We start from the raw sequence: 20,479 nt of genomic DNA on the forward strand, positions 1-20,479 counted from the left end.
GGGGGATGAGTGATGTGAAAACACTGCACAAGAGAAACCTTGTCTGCCGTGACCACAACCGTGCTCGGCAAAGAAAGCTGGGAGTAATCTGCTCCTGTGATACTCTCAGCTGCATCGTGGTTGTATTTAAGCTGGATGTCCAGGCTCCTGTGCCTGGGCAGGCAGTCATGGAGAGTTGCCTCCTCCTCCGGCCCCAGCAGTGGTGGGGCTGCCAGCTCCGCTCCCCTCTCTCCCTGCCCCATGTAGCTGTTGTGAAGCCAATGGTCCTTTAATGCTTCAAAAAGATGCTGTACCAGTGCTCCAAGGGACTGATTCTGAGAACAAATAAAGCCCTACTCTCTCCTAGCAATCCTGTCCTCCACAGGTCCTCTTGGAAAAATTGGTGGATGTGCTCCCTGTAGCCATGTTTCTGCTTCTGCACTGCTTGGAAGCACAAGAGGGAACCCTCAGCACGGTTCTGTTTGTAATACCAGGTAGTCAGATGCATCAGGCAGACTCTTGGAAGATTTTTCTTGCCCATACAGATTTCTTTTTCTCTGCCTCTGTGAGGGTGATATGCTTTCTTATCTAGGATTTATATGTGCAGTCTAGCATCCATCCTCCCTCATATAGCAATTGCACCTTGTATGGTTCAAAGAAAAATACCCTGCTCCCAATGAAAACTCAGCTAATTACTTCAAGGAACTCTGATCCCATTTTCTTCTCATAATTCCAAAGTAAAAAGGATATCGCAGTCTTCTGAAAGAAGAATAAATCAAGCGGAAGAGCTTGTAGGATAACCAAGGCATTGGTTAAAAAGAAGAAGCCTCCAGTCAGAGCACATGGGAGACGAACCCAAGGCACAGAAGATGAACACCTTGAACACCTTGTCCAGCAAGAAGTGCTGGTTCCCTGAAAGCTCTCAGCCAGAGACACTGGTGTCCCAGGTGTAACAACCCGTATGGTATCCTTCCTGCAGCTCCGTGAGCTTGGAGACTTTTCCATTTATGGTGTGACATTCAGGGTAAACCTGGTGAAATCCCTGCACTGAAATACGCATTTCTGAGGGGGTGTTTTAAAATACAAGCTGAAGATACTAAGCATGCAGAGAAGTAAAACTCTTTTTTCTTTCATTAAAGGAATGAAACCCAGTTCTGGACAGGTCGTACAGTAGCGGCACATGATGTGCTGGGAGATGTCACAGCAGCCCTGGCAGTGCCTGTGGCTGGGTGGGCTCGGCACGGCCAGTCCCCTGGCACCACAGGAGCACCTCCAAAGGCAGCAGCTCTGCCCAGGCCCCGGCGTCCCACGGCTGCACAGGCTGTACCTGCCCACCTTGCCAGGCCAGCTGCCACAGGGGCAGTTTCGAAATGACGAGTGCAAACACAGGGCGGGTTCCTGGGAGCAATCTGCTGTCAGGCCTGCTGGTTATTACTCTTGCAGGAGTGGATCCATCATCAAGCAAGTGGAAGAAAAGAAGGTTATCAGGAGTAGTCAGCATGGATTCACCAAGGGGAAATCATGCCTGACCAATCTAATAGCTTTCTATGATGGCATGACCAGCTGGGTAGACGAAGGGAGAGCCGTGGATGTTGTCTACCTCGACTTCAGCAAGGCTTTCGACACAGTCTCCCATGATATCCTCCTAGGGAAGCTCAGGAAGTATGGGCTGGATGAGTGGTCAGTGAAGTGGATTGAGAACTGGCTGAATGGCAGAACTCAGAGGGTTGTCATCAGCGGCGCAGAGTCTAGTTGGAGGCTGGTAACTAGTGGTGTCCCTCAGGGGTCAGTACTGGGCCCAGTCTTGTTTAACTTCTTCATCAACGACCTGGATGAAGAGTTAGAATGTACCCTCAGCAAGTTTGCTGATGACACCAAACTGGGAGGTGTGGTGGATACACCAGAAGGCTGTGCTGCCATTCAGCGTGACCTGGACAGGCTGGAAAGCTGGGCAGAGAGGAACCTGATGAGGTTCAACAAAGGCAAATGCAGGGTCCTGCACCTGGGGAGGAACAACCTCATGCACCAGTACAGGCTTGGGGTGGACCTGCTGGAGAGCAGCTCTGTGGAGAGGGACCTGGGTGTCCTGGTGGACGACAGGTTAACCATGAGCCAGCAGTGTGCCCTGGCTGCCAAGAAGGCAAATGGGATCCTGGGGTGCATCAAGAAGAGTGTGGCCAGCAGGACGAGGGAGGTTCTCCTTCCCCTCTACACTGACCTGGTAAGGCCCCATCTGGAGTACTGTGTCCAGTTCTGGGCTCCCCTGTTCAAGAAAGATGAAGAGCTACTGGAGAGAGTCCAGCGGAGGACTACGAGGATGATGAGGGGACTGGAACATCTCCCCTACGAGGATAGGTTGAGGGAACTGGGCTTGTTCAGCCTGAAGAAGAGAAGGCTGCGAGGGGACCTAATAAATGCTTATAAATATCTGAAGGGTGGGTGTCAGGAGGATGGGGCCAAGCTCTTTTCAGTGGTGCCCAGTGACAGGACAAGGGGCAATGGGCACAAACTGAGGCACAGGAAGTTCCGTCTGAACATGAGGAAGAACTTCTTCCCTCTGAGGGTGACGGAGCACTGGAACAGGCTGCCCAGGGAGGTGGTGGAGTCTCCTTCTCTGGAGATATTCAAGACCCGCCTGGACAAGGTCCTGTGCAGCCTGCTGTAGGTGACCCTGCTTCGGCAGGAGGGTTGGACTAGATGACCCACAGAGGTCCCTTCCAACCCCTACTATTCTGTGATTCTGTGATTCTGTGATCCAGGGGAAGGTGCAGCTGCAGCCCTCCTCCCCATATCCGGGCTCCTCTCCCAGGCTCTCCCTTCCCTCTCCCAAGCTGTGGGCTCCCTTTGGAAAGGGTTGCCCCTTTGCTGCATGCAGACCTTGGGGGAATTGTCCCAAGTCTGGGAGCACTGTGGGGTGGACCGATTCCCCTGGACAACCCAGACAGTTCACCCAGGGGACGTGATCCCACACACAGCAGGGCATCACCATCATGAAGCTAGTGCTGTGCTGGAGAAGGAAGCTCCCACTTGTCCCCAGCCTGGGAGCCCGCGATCTGCTCCATGCCCCAGCTGTGGGCATGGGGACAGTCATGGGGCAGCATGGCAAGGTCTGGCACAGAGCCTCTCTCCGCTCCCCCCTGCCCCAGAAGCCCAGTGATGGAGTGCATTTGGGGCGTGGGTCCCGCCCTTCTCCTGGGGGAAGACATTCTGCAGAAGCTCATATGGGATAGGAGCCCACCTTGCTCAGTGGAGACATCCCAAGAGAGGCTGGTGCCACCCTGTGCTGGGGTGGGCGTACGGGGCCGCGGCCTGGGAGCATCTCAGGGGAGAGACAGCCCCACGAGCCCGGTGCCGCTCTCCTGGTGTCTCCTGGGGCTTTGCAGTCTTGTGCCTCTGACCAAACGATGGCATCTGGCATGGCCACGGGCTGCCCCAAGGCTCCTGTCCCTCCCTCCCTCCTGCTCCACGAGCTGCTCTTCTTGCCCATGCCCAGAGTGTCTTACCATGCTAGGGCAGGCCCACAAGTTTTGGCTGGGCTGGTTGGGAGCACAGATTACAAAACACCCCAGGTGTTTCATTTGCTACTAACTCTCTTTTATCAGTTCTGATCTCTTCCTTAATTTTGCAATCCAAACATGAAGCAGCAGGCATACATCCTTCGAGAAGACATTGCAGAACAGCTTCTCGGATGACCAGACCATGTCGGGGCCTGAAGTAGAAGTTCCCAGCCAGAGCACATCCTTCCAGAGGAGAGGTGAACCCAAGACACAGCAGACACAGCTCTTCCAGAGAGACAATCTCTCTCACAGCAGCCTGAGAGCACCAGCACCCCTGCTTTTTCTAACACCATATTGTCTAGTTTCTGCAGTTCAGCAATCGGAGGTGTTTCCATTTGTGATGTGACACTCACTGTAAATGTGGTGAAATCTCTGCACCAAAAGGTGCATATGGTGGAGGTTGCTTTAAAGTGTGGGCGAAGATATGGTGAGACCACAGTTACACAGAGAGTACAGAAGTTTATGTAAAGTTCACAGACCACCAGCGAGACAAATGAGCATACTGCATATCATCTGTTCAAGTAAGATCAATTCAAATGCTATCCCTTTTCTCATTACTTGATCAAAGATGATCAGGGAAATTACAGAAAGTGTGAACCCAATTCTACTCACAGCTGTAGGTACATCAAGCCATGTTATTGGGCTTATACTAGTGCAGGTGTGAGCAATATTAATTCAATAAATGACAAAGCATCTGTCAACTCAGATCCTTCACACCTAGGTGTGCTTGCTGCTGGTGGGGTAGAATAAAGCCTAGATCTCTCATCAAGCATCATCCTGGTCCTCTGATCGAGCCTTCTGCTGCCTCGTCCTCCATCTTGGATGGCTAACTGGTTCAAAATGGACTCCTTGCTCCTGGTGAAGGGTACAAAGGGGAGATGAATATGTCTAGCATTTACATTCTTTGAGATTGCAAACATTTTTCCAGTTTGATTAACAAAACCCTTGCCTTTGCAGAAATGATCTGGCTGCCCAGTGATGAAGAGGAAGTGCCTGTCAAGAGGAGAGGTCTCCCTAGGACCTCAAAGGCTATGTTCAAGACTCAGTGAGTCAACTAACGCCGAACGGAACACCAACCGAGGCAAATGCCAGCACAAGTTCTTAGACAGACTGCAGCTGAAGGTAACTGGTGAAGACATGCAAGTACGCTGAGAGATTTCACAGAGTACATAGGGGTGATGGCAGCCACCAGGGTTTGTGCTGCATTAGCTCCAGGCATGCCCCCTCCCATGTCCCGTCTGACACCCTGCTTCGTGACACCCTGCCCCTGACCACCACTGGCAACATAGGCAGGATGCTGCCCACATTGTTAGTGTAAAGAATGATTCTCTCAAATCTGACTGTCATTGCTGGAGCCGAGGGGTGGGCACGACTCTTACCTGCATTTGGCAGGCATTTGCATGATTGGCTTTTGCTGCTAGAGGACCCAGACACCACATATCACTGGCAGTCCACTGGAGCCATGGCATTGCCTACGATCCTGTGTTTGCTATCAGTGTTTGGGTCAGTCATCCTATGGGCACGTAGATGCTCATCTTTGCTACTACCTCTACAAAGCTTTATTTTATAACATTTTATAACAGACTCTGTTACTGTTTGGACCACACCATCCCAGAGAAAATGGTCCCCAGTGCACTCACAGCATAGCAAGTACAGATGGGCCACTACCAAGCTGGGACTCAACAGACCTAACCTCAGCTTCTAAGAGTTACTCATCTGTCCAGACCATTATCTAGACTGCTCCTGGCCTCAAAGGGAAAGAGAGGGACCCACCAGGGCTCCCTCAGCCACCCCGTACACTTCCCCGTCCCTAAGGTGCTGCATTGCTCCACTCCAGCACTTCAGGCATGAGTGCTTCTGGAGGAACAGGTACGTGTAGCAGGCCTCCCCTGGATACACGCCCGGGATACAGCCCACACAAGCCTTGCCTTGCCTTGCCTTACAGCATGAAGAACATTCCCCTCCATTAGCTGTGTTTGGCCCCGGAGGATGAGACACTCCCCTGGGTCCCTTGGACCAGCGCTGAGAGAAGGTTTGTGCCAGGTGCCGCTGGGGCAACAGCACCTCCTACCTACGCCATTGCCTGATGGGGCAGACAGGCTCCTGCTCCTCGGCAAGTCTTCTTGCTCTGCCGTGGGGAGTGCTCCTCAAAGCCGCCGGTCTTTCCCCGCACCCTCCCCACACACATTCAAGGAGATGGTTGCAGCTGAGGGGCTCAGGCTGTGCTGGGAGACCCAAAGGCTGCCTGGAGCCCTGGCTGCAGCCCTGGCAGTGCCTGTGGCCGGACGGGCTCGGCACGGCCAGTCCCCTGGCACTGCCGGAGATCTCCGAAGGCAGCAGCTCTGCCCAGGCCCCGGCGTCCCATGGCTGCACAGGCTGCACCTGCTGTCAGGCCCGCTGCCACGGAGCAGTTTCCAAACGGCAACTGCAAACGCAGGGCAGGTTCTTGGGAGCAATCTGCCTGCAGGCCTGCCGAGTATTGTCCTTGCAGGAACGGACCCAGGGGAAGGCACAGCTGCAGCCCCATACCAGGGCTTCTCTCCCAAACTTGGCAAAGCTGCAGGCTTCCTTTGGAAAAGGTTACCCCTTTCCCCGAATTCATACGTGTGGGGAATTGGCAACGACAGCTTGGGTGTTTAAAAAAATATACTGGAGACCACCCATGTGTGGTGAATAGGGTGAATCCAGATACTCACTAGAAGACCTAAGTACTAGCACTTAGCATTAGGAGTCCAAAGGGTGTACCCAGGTTTCTGACAGACTGGCTGCTTGAACAAGGACAGATTCTGATGTAGCAACCATCCCTTTCCTTCTGACAGCCATGCTCAGGCCATTGATCAGATCGCTGTGTGGGGTTGTCATGAGGGGTGAGGTAATGCAAGGGTATTCTTGCACTTTCCCTGTTGTTTTCTCCCCGTGGGGGAATATCGACAGTAAGGCCTGAGGATAGCTTTAGCTAGCCTTTGGATGAGAAGCTTTCAGCTGGAATGCCAGGTGAATTTGCAAGGTGTATTTGCTGCTGTGAGCACGACAGCTTCACAGTTCCATTTGCCTTCTGTGAACCTCTTCACCACCATGAGGTCATTTTGGAAGCCCGTTTCTGACTGCACTGCTTTAAGTCACATGGAGTTGCCATCTCTAGAGCAGGGAAACAGCAAACAAAGGGCAGCTGTGGGAATGATGAAAGTCTCCTCTGTTGCCCTGCTGAATATATCCCAGGGGGATCTTCCATATGGAAGTAGTATAGGGAAGATCACAATGCCAGTTGTCCGGACACGTTTTCCTCTCCAATGCCAGATCCCCAGTGATAAAATGTGACGAAGGTTTAACGATGGCTCTCACAAGCGTACGCATTATCAGCAGCCTGAAGGCTATCATAGCTTGTGCATCTGCTGCGGTGGGGCAACATGGGCTGGACACCAGCCCTCAGGAGTTCAATGGGAGAAGCCCCTGCTTGATCTGTGGGTGAGTATGGGAAATTCTAACTGCTAAGAAATGTTATGAAAGCAAGCAAATGCTTTTTTTCTTTTTATCAGCACCATTGCACTATAAAATCATCAGTACCCAAAAGAGGACCTTTTGATCCAATATTATAAAAAGCCGTAAAATCTATATGCTCCAAATTAACACTCCAAACTAAGACACCTCAGAAATCAAGGGAATTGGGTGAAGTTAATTTTGACCCATCTCTTTGTATTTCTTTGTGTACTTACTAGAAACTGAGAGCCCATGAAAGCAACGCCTGCGTTGTTAATGCAAATGGCTTTCTTTTCTAAATTTTGCAAAAGATGCAGCAAGCTTTTGGCCGAGCTACACAGGGTTTTCCTTGCTAGCCATTGTCTGTAAAATAAGGGTAATCACAGTTTTTTACCTTGCCTTGGGTTGCAAATTGAAAAGTACTGACACTGAAGAAATACTGAGATCTTCAGTGCTGAGAGAAGGATGAAGTATTGCTATTGCAAGGGTATTTGTAGCATTATTATGCATCCCATATTCACTATTATCATAAATAATAAATTGCTTTCTTATTCTGAAACTGAGAGATCAGTTTGTCACTAGGTCTGAAATTCTCCAGCACGTTTAGGCATGTCACCATTTTTCTCCACGGAAGTCAGCGTAGGGATCCTGAAGAGAAGCCCATTGTACATCAGGCAGTGGCTAGTGCCCCACGACAGAGCTAACTCGAGCACGCCCAGGCCTGCGCTGTGCCGCGCTGCACGTACAGCGTGGCCTTCAGGCCTGGGCTGGGCTGCAGAGATGCCCTGGCCACAGGAAAAATGCAGCCAGCTCTTCCCTTATGGAGGAGCCCCCACTCAGTACCCGCAATCACGCCACCTGCACGGCCTTGCCTTTGTTGAACAGCACAGCAAGACATTCTTGTGTGAACATTGTTTCAGAGCTGTTTACTTATATAAAAAAATCTTACAACACCTTGGAAGACCAGAAGGAGAGAATCTCTGCTATGGCCCATGTCTGCATGGTATACTGTGTGTGGGTCGGAGTCCTGTTACACGCTACACTGGTTGGGGTTCCCAGCATCTAAAGGGATGCAAGATCATCTATGCTATTCTCTTCTTAGAGTGTTAACTTTAATAAATAGCATTTTCAATGCTACCTTACAGAATGTGAGTGCCCTTTTTACAGCGATCACAATGGACCAGCAATTCCTAGTGCAAACCACTTAGTGCGGTCAGCAGGTCTCAGTGAGAAACGCCTTTCTGGAGAAAGGTCAAAGAAGAAAAGAGAAAGTCTGTTCCTGGCTCCTGGCTAGCCCCACACAAATCTGTCAAGGGTCTCTGCAAGGTGTTTAGCCCAGGCGGTTTCCCCAGGGGCTTTAGAAACTGAGGAGGCAGTATCAGAATGTCCTACCCCAGCTGAAGTATTGTGCTGTCTTAGAAAACAGGGGGCAGGGAAAAAGCTAAGCAGAATCTGTGCTGTCTCTGGTTGTTATCAGCATGCTTGAAATGGACACAAGGGTGCTTACAGCCGACGCAGCAAGACCTGCATGAGCTACCGGTGCGGCTCCGCACAGCACCCCCGAGCAGTGGGGCAGGGCCCTGCCGTACGGCTGCCCGTGCTGCAAGCGTCCGTGGAGCGGCTGCCAGCGCCGCAACAGCCACGGTGCAGGCAGCCGGGGTGCCAGGGGGGCACGCGGAGCACCCAGGAAGGGCAATACTGAGGCATGCACTGTTTGCCAGGGGGGTGAATGGTGGGACGGGGACTGCTGATCCTCTGTCGAGGACAAGTAGACAGAGGGGTCAGAGGGCGAGTGCGGCGACAGCATTTCTGTCCAGCCACTGGTGATTCACAAAGACAAGGGGCCCCCAGGGGCACCACGGCACGCTCTCATGGTGCGTGGTTTCACACAGCCTGAGTTCCAAGATTTAGCAAAAGCTAGGGGCAAGAGACGGGGGAAAGGCTGGTGCACTGGCTGTTGCAGGTGTGGGACTTTGGAGGAGACAGTGTACGAGAGTGCTCGGGTGTCACCTCGCGAAGCACCCTGTTACCCAGCAGCTCGGAGGAGCACAGGGTAATGCTGCCCGCTCCTCTGGGAGGCTTTCATGATGGAATATCCCTCACCTGCTGACAGGGATGACAGAACAGCACTGGGGAGAAGTGCATCTGAGGCTTGTCAGTATTTGCAGGAACTGGCCACACAGCCAGGCGTGTATTCATGCAACTTCTTATGCCCTGGTATGGAACTTTTTGCGCACAGCATGAAAACCCCTGTATTAAAGTGTGCCCCATCTACCTTGAAAAGACCAGTAACTTCCTCGATAGGGACTGCTGCGGGAAAACCAGTGGGGCAGGTTCTTCCACCACTAAGACAGCTCGAAATTATCAGAAGGAAAAAGGAGACAGAGCCTGAAGCATTTCAAACGCAGCAGCTCACGCTCGCACGGGAACATCTTGCAGCACTGTTTGGCGAGGCCAAGGCCGCGCAGGTGGTGTCATCGCTGGCACTGAGTGGGAGCTCCCTGCGGGCTCAGCTTTCAGGAGGAGTTGGCCGAGCTTTTCCTGTGGCCAAGGGATCTCTGCAGCACAGCCCAGCCTGAAGGCCACGCTGTACGCACAGCACGGCACAGCACAGGCACACGAACGGTGACCATCACCAAATTTGCCTGTGAGTAACGAGTACTTGCCACAGTAGGGCAGGCTGCTTTAAAACAGCATAAACACACAGGTGATTTACAGACTGCAAGAACGCTCACTGGTTTCCTGAGGTTACGCAGCGTGTAGCAATATGGCTGCTGAAAGGAAAACGTGAAATAATTAAGCACTTACCTTCTCTCTGAGCCATGCAGCATTACTCCTAGAGCAGACACCTTTTGTAATCAACATTTGATTTCTCTGCCCACACCACATCCCTTCTGCCCCCGGAGGAGATACTGCGATCCGGACTGCTGACTCGCACCTAGCAGGTCTAAGGCGAGAACAACACAGAATACTTTCTAAACAAATGTGTCTTTATTTTGTTTTTAAAAAATAAAGCCTTGCACCAGAGGCTTCTTTGTAGTCAGAATGCCCTTCTCAAACAGGAGCGTGGCTAGAGAAATCTTGTCCTCCAAGGAATCACACGGAAGGGCGTCCACACTGACGTGGTTTGGGTAGGAAGACAGGAGAAATTCGATACCGTCTGTATACTCGGGATCTATCTCAAGGAACTTGGGTTCCTCCTTGTGATACACTCTCGAGTTTTCTGTGGTGTAGTACAGCATCACACCTGCTTCTTCATTACACAATCTAACGATGCCGTGGCGGAGGAGACGGACTTCTGTCTCCTTTGTTATCAGTATATCGACATCACGGGGGCCTCCATCTTGCCACCGGGCCGGGAAGCCGTAGATGCTCTGTGCCTTTTCACTTTGTGTAAGCACCGGGGGCAGGCAGTCATGAAGAAACGACTTGGCTCTCTGGTCCACGGCAGCATCAATGGGTGCGTAGTCAATGAGTTTCTTCATCAGGCTCTGAACCTTCTCCACAAAGGCCGTTCGGCGAGCGTCGACCGTGTCCGAGTTGGCGACCCCCATGTACCCCAGGCAGTCCATGGGAAGCCCTTGCCGGTACTCCACGTCCTCCTCCAGGGCCATCTGCAGGGCAGCCGGCAGGAGCTTCTCCAGGAGGTCCCCCCAGGAGTTCCTCTGGTAGGAGGACACCGTGATGTGGAGCGAGTGCGCGTCGGGGAGGCAGTCGGCCTGGTGGATAAAGCCACGGGGGAAGTACAGCAGGTCCCCGGCCTCCAGCACTGTCTCCAGCACGGGCTCGCCGAGCTCGGCCTGCACGAGGTTGGCGCTGGAGAACTGGGGCAGGACCTCGGCGCCCGTCCGGGGGCCGTAGACGCGCCAGTGCTTCTTCCCCTCCAGCTGCAGCACAAAGGCCTCGATGTCGTCGTAGTGGGGGGCGAAGCCCTGCGTCCCCGGCGGCGTGAGGTATGCGTTGGCCCCCGCCATGCTGCCGAAGTGCTCCTGCAGGATGGAGAGGAAGTGCCAGACGGCGGGCGAGAAGGCCTGGGGGCTGAGCAGCCGCAGTGAGCACCCGTTGCGGTAGAAGTCCCAGGCGACGGCGGGCAGGGCCCGCCCGCAGGGGTTGTGCGTCTCCCGCACGCCCTCGGCGTAGCTGGTCACGTCCAGGTGGGCGCCGAAAAGCACCTCGCCGCCCCGCAGCGCCGCGTCCAGCTCGGCCGTGGAGAAGAGCCCCGCGTAGTAGCCGGGGTCGCCCCGCCGCACCAGCAGCGGCGCCCGCTCCCAGTGCCGCCCCAGGAACTCCCCCGGCGGCACCGGCGCCAGCAGCCACCCGAACAGCTCGGCCGCCCGCCGCCGGCTGTCCTCCACCCGCCCCAGCCGCCGCAGCAGCCCCGCCACGCCGCCGCCCTCCCCCGCCGGACGCGGGCCGCCCTGCCGCTTCGCTTCGGGGCTGCCGGCCGGCTCCACGTGGCCGGGGGCCGCCGCGGCGACCGACGGCTGTGGCGGGGCCTCCGGCTGCCGGCCGCCGCCTGCCGCCTCGCCGCGCCTGCTCGGCCGCGCCTCGGTCCGCTCCGCGGCGCTGGGGGCCGCGGCAGCGACCGGCGGCTGCGGCGGGGCCTCCGGCTCCGGGCCGCCGCTTCCCGCCCCGCCGCGCCTCCTGGGCCGCGCCTTGGCTCGCCTGCCACCCGCGGGCAGCGGCGTCCCGCGGCGGCGCCGCTCCAGCCGCCCGGCCCCCGCCGCCCGCCGGTACACGTCCAGCGCCGAGAGCCGCCCCAGCCGCCGCCGCTCCGGCTCCTCCGCGCCGCCCGCCGCCATGTCCGCCCGCTCCGCTCCGTCCCGCCCCGCCGCGGGGCCGCTTCCGCTGGGGCCTTCGCCTGTGGGCGCGGCCGGGAGCCCCGGGGGAGGGGCCCGGCGGGGAGGGAGCGGTGAACGGGACTTGGTGCCGCTATCCGGGCGGTGCCGCGCGTTTCACCGTCGTGTCCGCCAAAAATACTCCAGGCGTGTCCCCCCCAGCTCGGCAGAGCCAGCGCAGCCGGCCCGTTCCCGGCCGGAGGAGGGTGTGCGGTGAGGAGACCCGTGCGGGCAGCGCAGCTGCTCTGCGGCCTGGGGAGGTGGGACGGGGCGAGACCCGTTCCCGCTGCGCAAGGAGGGGAAATCCCAGGGGGATGGAGCCAGTTCCGGCGTGCCTTCCCGCCTCCCGTCCCCGTGCTGCTGATGGAGGTGCCCGTGAAAGGCCTTGTCCCCTCGAAGCATCCCAGAAACCAAAGGCTGTCATGTCATGTCATGTCATGTCATGTCATGTCATGTCATGTCATGTCATGTCATGTCATGTCATGTCATGTCATGTCATGTCATGTCATGTCGTGTCATGTAGTGCTTGGGCTTTGCTGGGTTTTTCTTCCCAAATCCACTAACTGCCTGGTAACCTGGGCGGACCTGTGTTCTCTCTCCAGCTCTCTCCTAGGCCTGGAGCCTCCCAGAAGGACCACATCGGTGGGGCTGCGGGCACTGGGGCGGCCTCGGGGCTGCTCTGCGCTTCCAGAGGTTCCCGGTTCGGCACAGGGAGCTTGGCTGGAGGCTGGAGGACAGACCAGCAACACTCAGCTCATGGCAAGTGTGGAAAACTGTAGGGGTTTGTATTGTCAGCCCGTGCCGATGCTTTTCTGTTCGAGAGCAAGCTTCGGTACAAGGAATTCACCATGCAATGCTTTCATGAGAAAAATCTCTGATGGACTCCGATAATTCACGGGAATGGATTTTGCATGAGAATTTCATCTCCAGAGGCTGCTGTGAGTCTAACACATTTAACTGGAGCAATGGCCCCGGCGTGCCCAGGCACCCGCTGGCTCAGCAGGGCTGTTATTAGCCTCTCAGATGGGAATATCGGGGTCGCACAGCGTGCTAGACAGGCAACTGACGTTCACAAGGCACATGCAGGTCTGTTGCATGGGCCACTTAGCGTAACAGGCCTAGGATACACAGCTGAAAAGCAAATTTTCACCTCTGCCATTGCCAGGGTTTCAACACGGATCTACATTTCAATTTTACCGCAATTCAGGGGCAGAAATCTTTAGTCAGGCCTAAGAGGATGAGCTCAGCTGTTAGGTCTTAATTCTAGAACAAATGCAGGCATCTGAAAAATTGAAGGTTTTCTGAATCGCCTTAAAGCCAACACAGATCAGCCTCACGTCCTGTCACTGTGCTAAAAGCGCCGAGACCCATTTTGAACATACGCAATAACAACTATTTTAATTTCTGAGGTGTTTTTCTGACAGGGTTCTGCCAGCACCACCTTTGCAGCCAAAGCTGTGGGAAAAGCAACAGCAGCAGCAGTTGTCCTGATGGTACTGCGATGGTTTTAGCTGAAGGAGCCGGATTGTAGGCACCGTTTTCCGACGGGTTTTAGTGCGCCGGCAGCACTTTTGCCTCTGTTTTGGTGCCTCGAGCGCTTTCGGCGGTGGCAGCAGGCAGTCAGCGCCCTGCACCCCCGTGGTGGGAAACATGCGTGGGACCGGGCCTTGTGTTTTCCAGGCAAGATGACTGGCGCAGATGGGGTTGAAAATGAGAGGGCTGTGTGTGTGTGTGTAGAATGGAAGGGAAGGGTGAACTCCCTGTTTCAATCCACTCTTTGTTTTCCCAAGGTTAAGCCCTGCTTACCAGAATAATCTTATCAGCTGAAACTCTTTCGGCAGAACTGGGCCCTTAACAAAACCGAGATGCAGCCGCTTTTAAATATGGTAGACATTAGGCTATTGTATGCTTTAGTTATACATAAGCATGGCTAAATAGGCTTGGGGGGGGGAAGACCTTTGAAAAATCTGGGCATCTGGGTTGTTACGTGTGTTACTGTTTAATTTGCTGGAGTGCAACTGATTCTTCTCAGAAGCCGAGCGCTGCGTGCAGAGCCTGACCCGAGCTACACCAGAATGTCTGTAATGACTGCAGCAAAGCTGTTCTAGATGTTTACCAGTACAGTGGGTTCAAAGTCCCATCTGAGGGCTCTGATCTTTGTACAGATGTCACTTTCTACCGCTGAGAGGCAGATGATTGACACCGGATTTTTTTTTGATGTATAACAAAGTCTGAAGAATGAAGGACGTGGTGGAAAATAATGGTGGTGAAGTTTCTGTAATGATAAAATGTTTCTTTTGACAATTTAGCCTTTCTAATAGTAAATGCTTTCAAGAATAAAGAATGTTGCTATTTTTCTGTGCAATGCAAGAAAGGTTTTGGACCTAAGGCAAAAAGAGAAAGCTTCAGTGTCACTTGTAGGGTACTCAGCTGGTTGTCTAGGAATAGCCACAAGGTCTGCATGCTGTTTTCATTCATTGCCCAACATTTCAAGGGAATTTGTCGTAAAGAAAGAACAGTGTCATGTACAGCTCTTTAAATAAACAAAAGGAAAGTAGCACAGATCTCTGAATGATTCGGTGGTCCCCAGCTGCTGCTGACATAGACAGAGTAGCAACTGGAGGCTTAATTAAATTTCTTAATTAGAATTTAGCACAAAGTTATTCAGATTTTATGAGCATATAAGCTGTATTGCCAAGAGCCACAGGTGTTTTATTTAAGAGGACATAAAAAAAGTGGTGAGTGCAACTTATTAAAGAGCCACAAGTGACTTCAAAAGAAAGAAGTAAATGGCACCTCAAAGAGATGTCGGGTTCGTTTGATATTTTAACTTTATGCCATTCCCTGTTGAAATAATGGAGATCTCGAGTTTAAAGAGCAGTTCGGATAAGGCCTCATCCTGCAAAGCTACGAGCAGTCTTCACTAATGAGTGGAAAGGGCAAAATCCTTTGCAATTTTCTGCACGTTGGGTACTTAGTTGTTCACCACCATGCAAACTGCTCAGTACTTTCGCTGTGTTCCCGGCAAACCATCAGTGTAAACTGGTCGCTTTTAGAAAGTTAAACTCAGTTTAATCCTTTTTCTCATTACTACTTTGCTGGCAACCTTCCTTTGGCGCTGTCAGTTTTGTTCTCATGCCAAAAGCAATACCCAGTAAGGAAAAAGAACAGTTCAAGCCTTCACTAAGGGGTTTCCTTAGCTAGAGCCCTGACAGTGTTTCTCATACAGCCTAGTGACGTCCAGGATGTCATCGCTGGAAGGACAGTGGGCCGGATTGTGAAGCCTGCTTCTTGTTGTGAAAGCTATAAAGTTCACTGCCAGATAACAAGACGGAAAGCTAATTCAGGAATGGTTTCTCGAGAGCTATCCTCTGGCCCCCCTCATCAGACTGAATGCACTCACTCACTGAAGCATCCCTTGGCAGAGATTTTGGCCTCTCTCCAGCTGTTTCTCTCTTCTCAGGGATTTTCTTATTCAGTGACTGGTTGAGGTCTTTAATCCTGGTTATCTTGTACACAGAGCCCCGCTGAGAAAAGAAGCCTTCCCTGCCATGGAACGGTCCAATTAAAACAAATTTATGAAAAATAATAATTACGAGGTCCACTCCTCCCTGTGAAATTAGCTTTTTTGAAGCACAGACATTTCCTCTCGTCCCGTGTGACGCTAAAACCCATACTTTGTAAGTTAAAGCCGAATTTACGTAACGTGTTTAAGTAGGACCCTTGACTGAGCTTACTCACCCCCTTCACGGGGCATACGTACTTTGTAAGCATTTTGAAATAATTTTATGAGGGTTTTTGTGCTCTTTATAGACACCATCTAGCATTTGGTAGCATTGAGTAGATGCCATCTGCAGTGAATCCGCAGGCAGTGACTGAACACAAAGCTGCAGACTCCAAGACTCTTAGTCTTGTTACTTTTCATCGGAAGGAGAGAAGTAAATGGCCCTGATTGGAAAATCCTCATCTAAAATGAAAGCAAAGAGAACCTGGATGAAGTATTTGCCCTGTAGGATTAATCACCTCTAGACAATTGAGATAGAAGGTATAGTCAAGCTGTTCTGCATGCATCGTGTATCTTGTGCTAGAGAATATTCTTTTGATGTGCACAGACCATGGCTCTTGACAAGCTGTTTGGACGATGCTTTTCCAAGGAAGAAAGATTTTAAAGGGTTCTTGCTATTTGCATCCTTTCTGTGTTAATGATGGCAACTGCATAGCTTTGCTCACTAAATATATTTATGCCCACCATTTCAAAATGAACACGTAGCCGTGCTAACATATAGCAGCACCATTCAACATTTGCTGCTTCTGTAAGTTTCTCCTCTTCAGAAGCCCTGCAAAAGACTTTACTTTTTATTTCCTGTAAAAGCTGCCTATAAAGAAGTTTTTATGAAGTACTCTGAAATTGCTATCTCACCTCTTGACGCAGCACTACTGAGATGGAAGTATCGCGCAAACAGGATGTCTTGGTTTAGCAACCACGTTGTCCAGGTCTGCTCAGAGCATGACAGGAGAAAGCCCAAGCAGTACTTCTGTATTTGCTTCTTGTAGTAGATTTGTATTGCTGCTCAGCAACGTGGCACCTTCTAGAAGTATTTTTGAACATTTTCAGTGCTCATCCACATACACAGCATCCCCCTGCTTTCCCTGTAATGTCAAAAAGATGGAATTCCTCTTGGGTGAGCACAGTTATAGCAGCATGAAAATGTGTATGTTGTAGTGTTTGTACTGGTATGGCTTGTTCCTAGAAGGGATAACATTATGGTGTGATTAGAGAACGGAGATTTAATCACTGACATTGTTGCAGATAGCCAACAGGGGTGAACGATGTTAAGCCTCTGGGTATCTGCAGTGAGGATACGGCGTTTACATTATCATGTGTGCGTGTGCAGCATACTCCCAGGTCCTTAGGGGATCGCGTACTATCCTGCCGTCCCACTGAGACCAGCGAGGATCTCGGCTCGAAAAGCACTGCTGACAGGAGTAAACAGGCATGGCAGGAACAGCCAAGTCCATTAATCCTGCATATTACCCACGGAGCCCTGTTCTCAGTCTGAAAGGGAAGATGGAAAGGGGGAGATTGGGTTGATTTCTTGGGAATGCTATGAAGCCTCTCCCAATTCTTTGTTAGCCAAAAGGATTAAAGCACCTCGGGGCCTTGTTTCCAGTATCAGGCCTCAGAGAATTAATTTCCGCCCTCACACGGGAGCTCTCTGTGGGAATGACTACACAGAACGCGACTCAGACCCGCAGCATGCGAATGTGCAGTTCGCTATCGTTGATGCTCAGCTTGTCCAGCTAGGTGACATCCAGGGTCACCTTCCTTTGCTTTCCCACCACAGCCCCCTTTCCCTTTGGCCACCAGTGACTGGGGACGCTGAGTTAGGGAGAGATACAGACAGCTGAGCAGAGAAGTGGTAATGGCAACAAATCAATTTATCTAATAAATATTTATAAAAGCTATACATAGCTGAAGCATACATTAGAGCTTTATGTATAATAGCATGTCCTGGCCTGTTCCTTGCCAGCCCTCAAATACTTTTCATTTGGAAGTAGAGCATCTTTATAATATGGGCATTGTTCCTTAGAAATCAAAGTTTACGACACCATACTTTTTTGTCAAAAATCCAGGGACTGTGAATAAGACAAAGAGTTAAACCGAAGCTACTGGGAATGCAATATATTAAGAGCTATTGCCAGGCCAGGAATGTCTCCAGGTTTCATAAAAACACAGGGAAACTCTGGACTGGTAGAAACGTCTGTCTAGTAAGTTCGGAGCATGTTTGGCTCAAACATAGCTGTGTCGCGGTGCTGGCTGAGAGCAGCAGTCTGAAAGAAACCGAGGGTGACCGACTGTGAGAGGGACCGCAGCTCTCTGCTTGGGTTTTGCTTTCCAACCAGAGCGATACGCAAAGAGATGTAAGCAGAAAAAAAGGTATCTTCCTCTTAATTTGTAAACAAGAGATGATTTGGGGAGACAGAACACCAGTCTGAAACTCGGAGTCAGTGTCATGCTCATGCTTCTGCCCGAGCACCTCCTCTGTGAGCTCGGTAGATGATTTTTGCCCGTGATGTTCTGCAATTCCCACTGGTTTCGGTTGTTTTATTTTCTGGGCGTTTGCCAGTTAAGGCCCGTGTTCTTGGCTGCTCTTCGCTTGATGGAGAAACAAAGAGGAATACGGGGGACGGTGCACGCAGGGAGAAGATAACAGCGCACAGAAAACTCATGTAAGCCGAGCATTTCTATTTCCTGAGGGTTTTTTCGTTTTTTGTTGTTTTTTTTTTTTTTTTTTTTTTTTTTTGTGTGTTTTTCTTTTTAATCTGAACGCTCCGAGCGCTGTCCTGGCTTGCATTTCGGATGAAGGCGCTGCCTGGCAGCCTGGCGAGCTGCTGGAAACGCGCCCTGTGGATCCCGCGCCCGGCCCAGCGCCGTCCCCGCAGCCCCACGGGCGGCCCACGGAGGATTTCCCCCGGTACCTCCCTCGGAGGCGCCGCTTCCCCCCGCCGCCGCCGCCGCTCTGACGATGGAGGCGCGCCGGTGCTGCGGGAAGGGGACCCGGTCACGACGCTACTGGGCAACGGCGAGGAGCCCGCCCGCGTTCCGCCGGCAAACGCGGCCTCCCGCTGGCGGAGGGCGGGGCGCGCTCGGCCTCCGGGGAACGGGCGTCGGCAGCGCCTTTCGCCGCAGCCCCCGGGGACGGCGGCAGCTACCACACGCCGGTCACCGGGGGGGAAACCGAGGCGGCGCCGGGCCCCGCGGGGCTCCGAGGGGAGGAGACCCACGGCAAGGCCGGGCCGGGCCGAGCCGAGCCGCACCGCAGGCAGGCGGCGAACCGCTCGGCGGAAGGCAGGTCACCGCCCACAGACGCACCCGGCGCGGAGCGGGAGGCCGGCCGGAGGGCCGCCGGGCGGGGAGCGGGTGGCTGCCCGGACCCCCTCAGGGAGAATCGCCCGCTACCGCCTAGGCAGCGACCAGCCACCTTCCCGCCGCGTAACGCAACTCCTCGCCGCGCCAACGCAGCCTAACCCCGAGTGGGGAGGCGGGCCCACCGCCGCAGCTGGCACCTCTGCCAACCTATCCTGGCGCTCCGCTCCGACTCCTCCAGCCAATCAGGAGCGGCAGCAAAAGAGTGGGGGCGCCAAAGCCCCGGCGTGAATAAAACACCCGGGACCTGTGGGCGGAGAGAGGCGGGGGTCGGAACTTTGACGAGCAGCTCTTCGCAGCAATCCAAAGGCCAGACGGGGGGGCGGACGACCAATGGGCCGTCGGGATGGGCGTGGCGGGGGCGGGAGCCATTGCCGGTGGGGCGGGGGGGGGAGCGGCAGTGGCGGCGCTGCTCGGTGGCGACGGGCGGCTGAGGAGGCGCTGGAGGGAGGAGGCTGCGGGCAGCAGGTGAGCGCGGCCGGGCCGGGCCGGGCCAGGCCGCGGGGTAGGGCCTTCACCGCGGCGGGCGGGGGCCGGAGCCGGAGCCGTGGGCGGGTGTGGCGGGAGTGTGCGAGCCCCGCGGGTATGCGAGGGTGGGGGGTGGGTAGGGGGCCCGGGCGCGGTGTGTGTGGGGGGGAAGCCTGAGGGGGCTGGCGGCGGGGGCGGGCGGGGGCGCCCCGGGGAGGTGCGTGCGGGGTCGGGGGAGAGGCGGGGGCGCCCTCCGGTCCCCGCCCTGGGGGGGGGCGGCGGGGTGGACCCCAGAGCGATCGGTCCCCGGGGTGGGGCGGGGGTCTGGCGCAGGTGGAGTCCGCCGGGGTGGGGGAGAGCCCTGAGGGGAGCATCGAGCCGCCGGGCTGGGTGAGCGACCCCGGGGCGCTGCCGCTTCCTGGTCTGCCTCTCCCGGGGCCACCCGTGCCTGCGGTCCCTCCTAGGCCTTGAATCCCGGCCAGGTTTCCGTCAGAGGGTCTCTCCGGCGCGGCCGCTCCCGGGCCGGCGGCCGCCCTGCGCGGCGCTTTGTATCGCCTCCCGCCCCTGCCTGCGGCCGCGGGAGCGAGAGAGCGGGGGGCGCCGGGGCTGCGGGAGGCTTGGGCTTCCCCGGGATCCTCAGCCGGCGCGCTGGGAAGCTCGGGAGGCGTCGGGACGGGGCCCCCAGGCGACCCGGCCCCGCGGCGGGAGCTCCGGGGGAAAGGAGCTCCCTGCGCGGCGGAGCTCGTCTCTGCTTGCCCGGTTCGGGGCCTCGCCGGTCCCCTGCCGCCCGTGCAGCCGTCCACCGGGCTGCACAAAGGAGCCGGCGGCCGGGCTGCGCTGCCCTGCGGCGGGGGCTGGGCGGGGGCTGCCCGCCCGGGGCCCGGTGGAGCGCGGCCCGGCGTCGCCCCGCTCCCTTCCAGCGGGTCACGGAGGGCTGCAGCCCAGCTCCCGCTCGGAACGCGCCTGACTCCTTTCATTGCGCCGAGGGAGGTGAGCAGGCTTCAGGGATGGGATGATGCATCCCTCAGGGGAGAGCTGATATCTCGCAGCAGCTCCGGTCCACGTCTCCTTCGGTCCGGTGGATGCGTGTAGCCCGCTCATCAGCGCTTTATGAAACGAGAAGGGAGCTTTCGGGTTGATTTCTGTGTGCTACTGTGTTTTCAAGGTGGTTGTCAGTGTTTCATAATTCAGCCGTCCGGTGTAGGAGATACCTGTAACTGTTAACAGTGCCT

General features: G+C 54.6%; 2 protein-coding genes across 9 annotated transcripts in view; one reads left to right on the top strand and one right to left on the bottom strand.

The window, feature by feature from the left end:
* Positions 1–9,991: 9,991 nt before the first annotated feature.
* RIOX1 (ribosomal oxygenase 1) lies at positions 9,992–11,815 on the bottom strand. The gene has a single exon (XM_009933179.2). It carries the CDS (start codon positions 11,813–11,815, stop codon positions 10,016–10,018), a length of 1,800 nt encoding a protein of 599 aa, XP_009931481.2. The 3' UTR covers positions 9,992–10,015.
* Positions 11,816–19,162: 7,347 nt separating this feature from the next.
* The window catches only part of NUMB (NUMB endocytic adaptor protein), a 108,753-nt gene continuing 107,436 nt past the window's right edge, over positions 19,163–20,479 (top strand). For all 8 annotated transcript variants that reach the window (XM_075427078.1, XM_075427079.1, XM_075427075.1 and 5 more), the window contains exon 1: positions 19,163–19,247. The gene's annotated coding sequence lies outside the window, so the exon portion shown is untranslated. The remainder of the gene's footprint in view (positions 19,248–20,479) is intronic.

Source organism: Opisthocomus hoazin, chromosome 7 (genome assembly GCF_030867145.1).
Source record: "Opisthocomus hoazin isolate bOpiHoa1 chromosome 7, bOpiHoa1.hap1, whole genome shotgun sequence".
NCBI classification, from domain to species: Eukaryota; Metazoa; Chordata; class Aves; order Opisthocomiformes; family Opisthocomidae; genus Opisthocomus; species Opisthocomus hoazin.

Coding starts and splice junctions, on each gene's coding strand:
- RIOX1 (XM_009933179.2), bottom strand. CDS start 11,815: ATGGCGGCGGGCGGCGCGGAGGAGCCGGAGCGGCGGCGGCTGGGGCGG.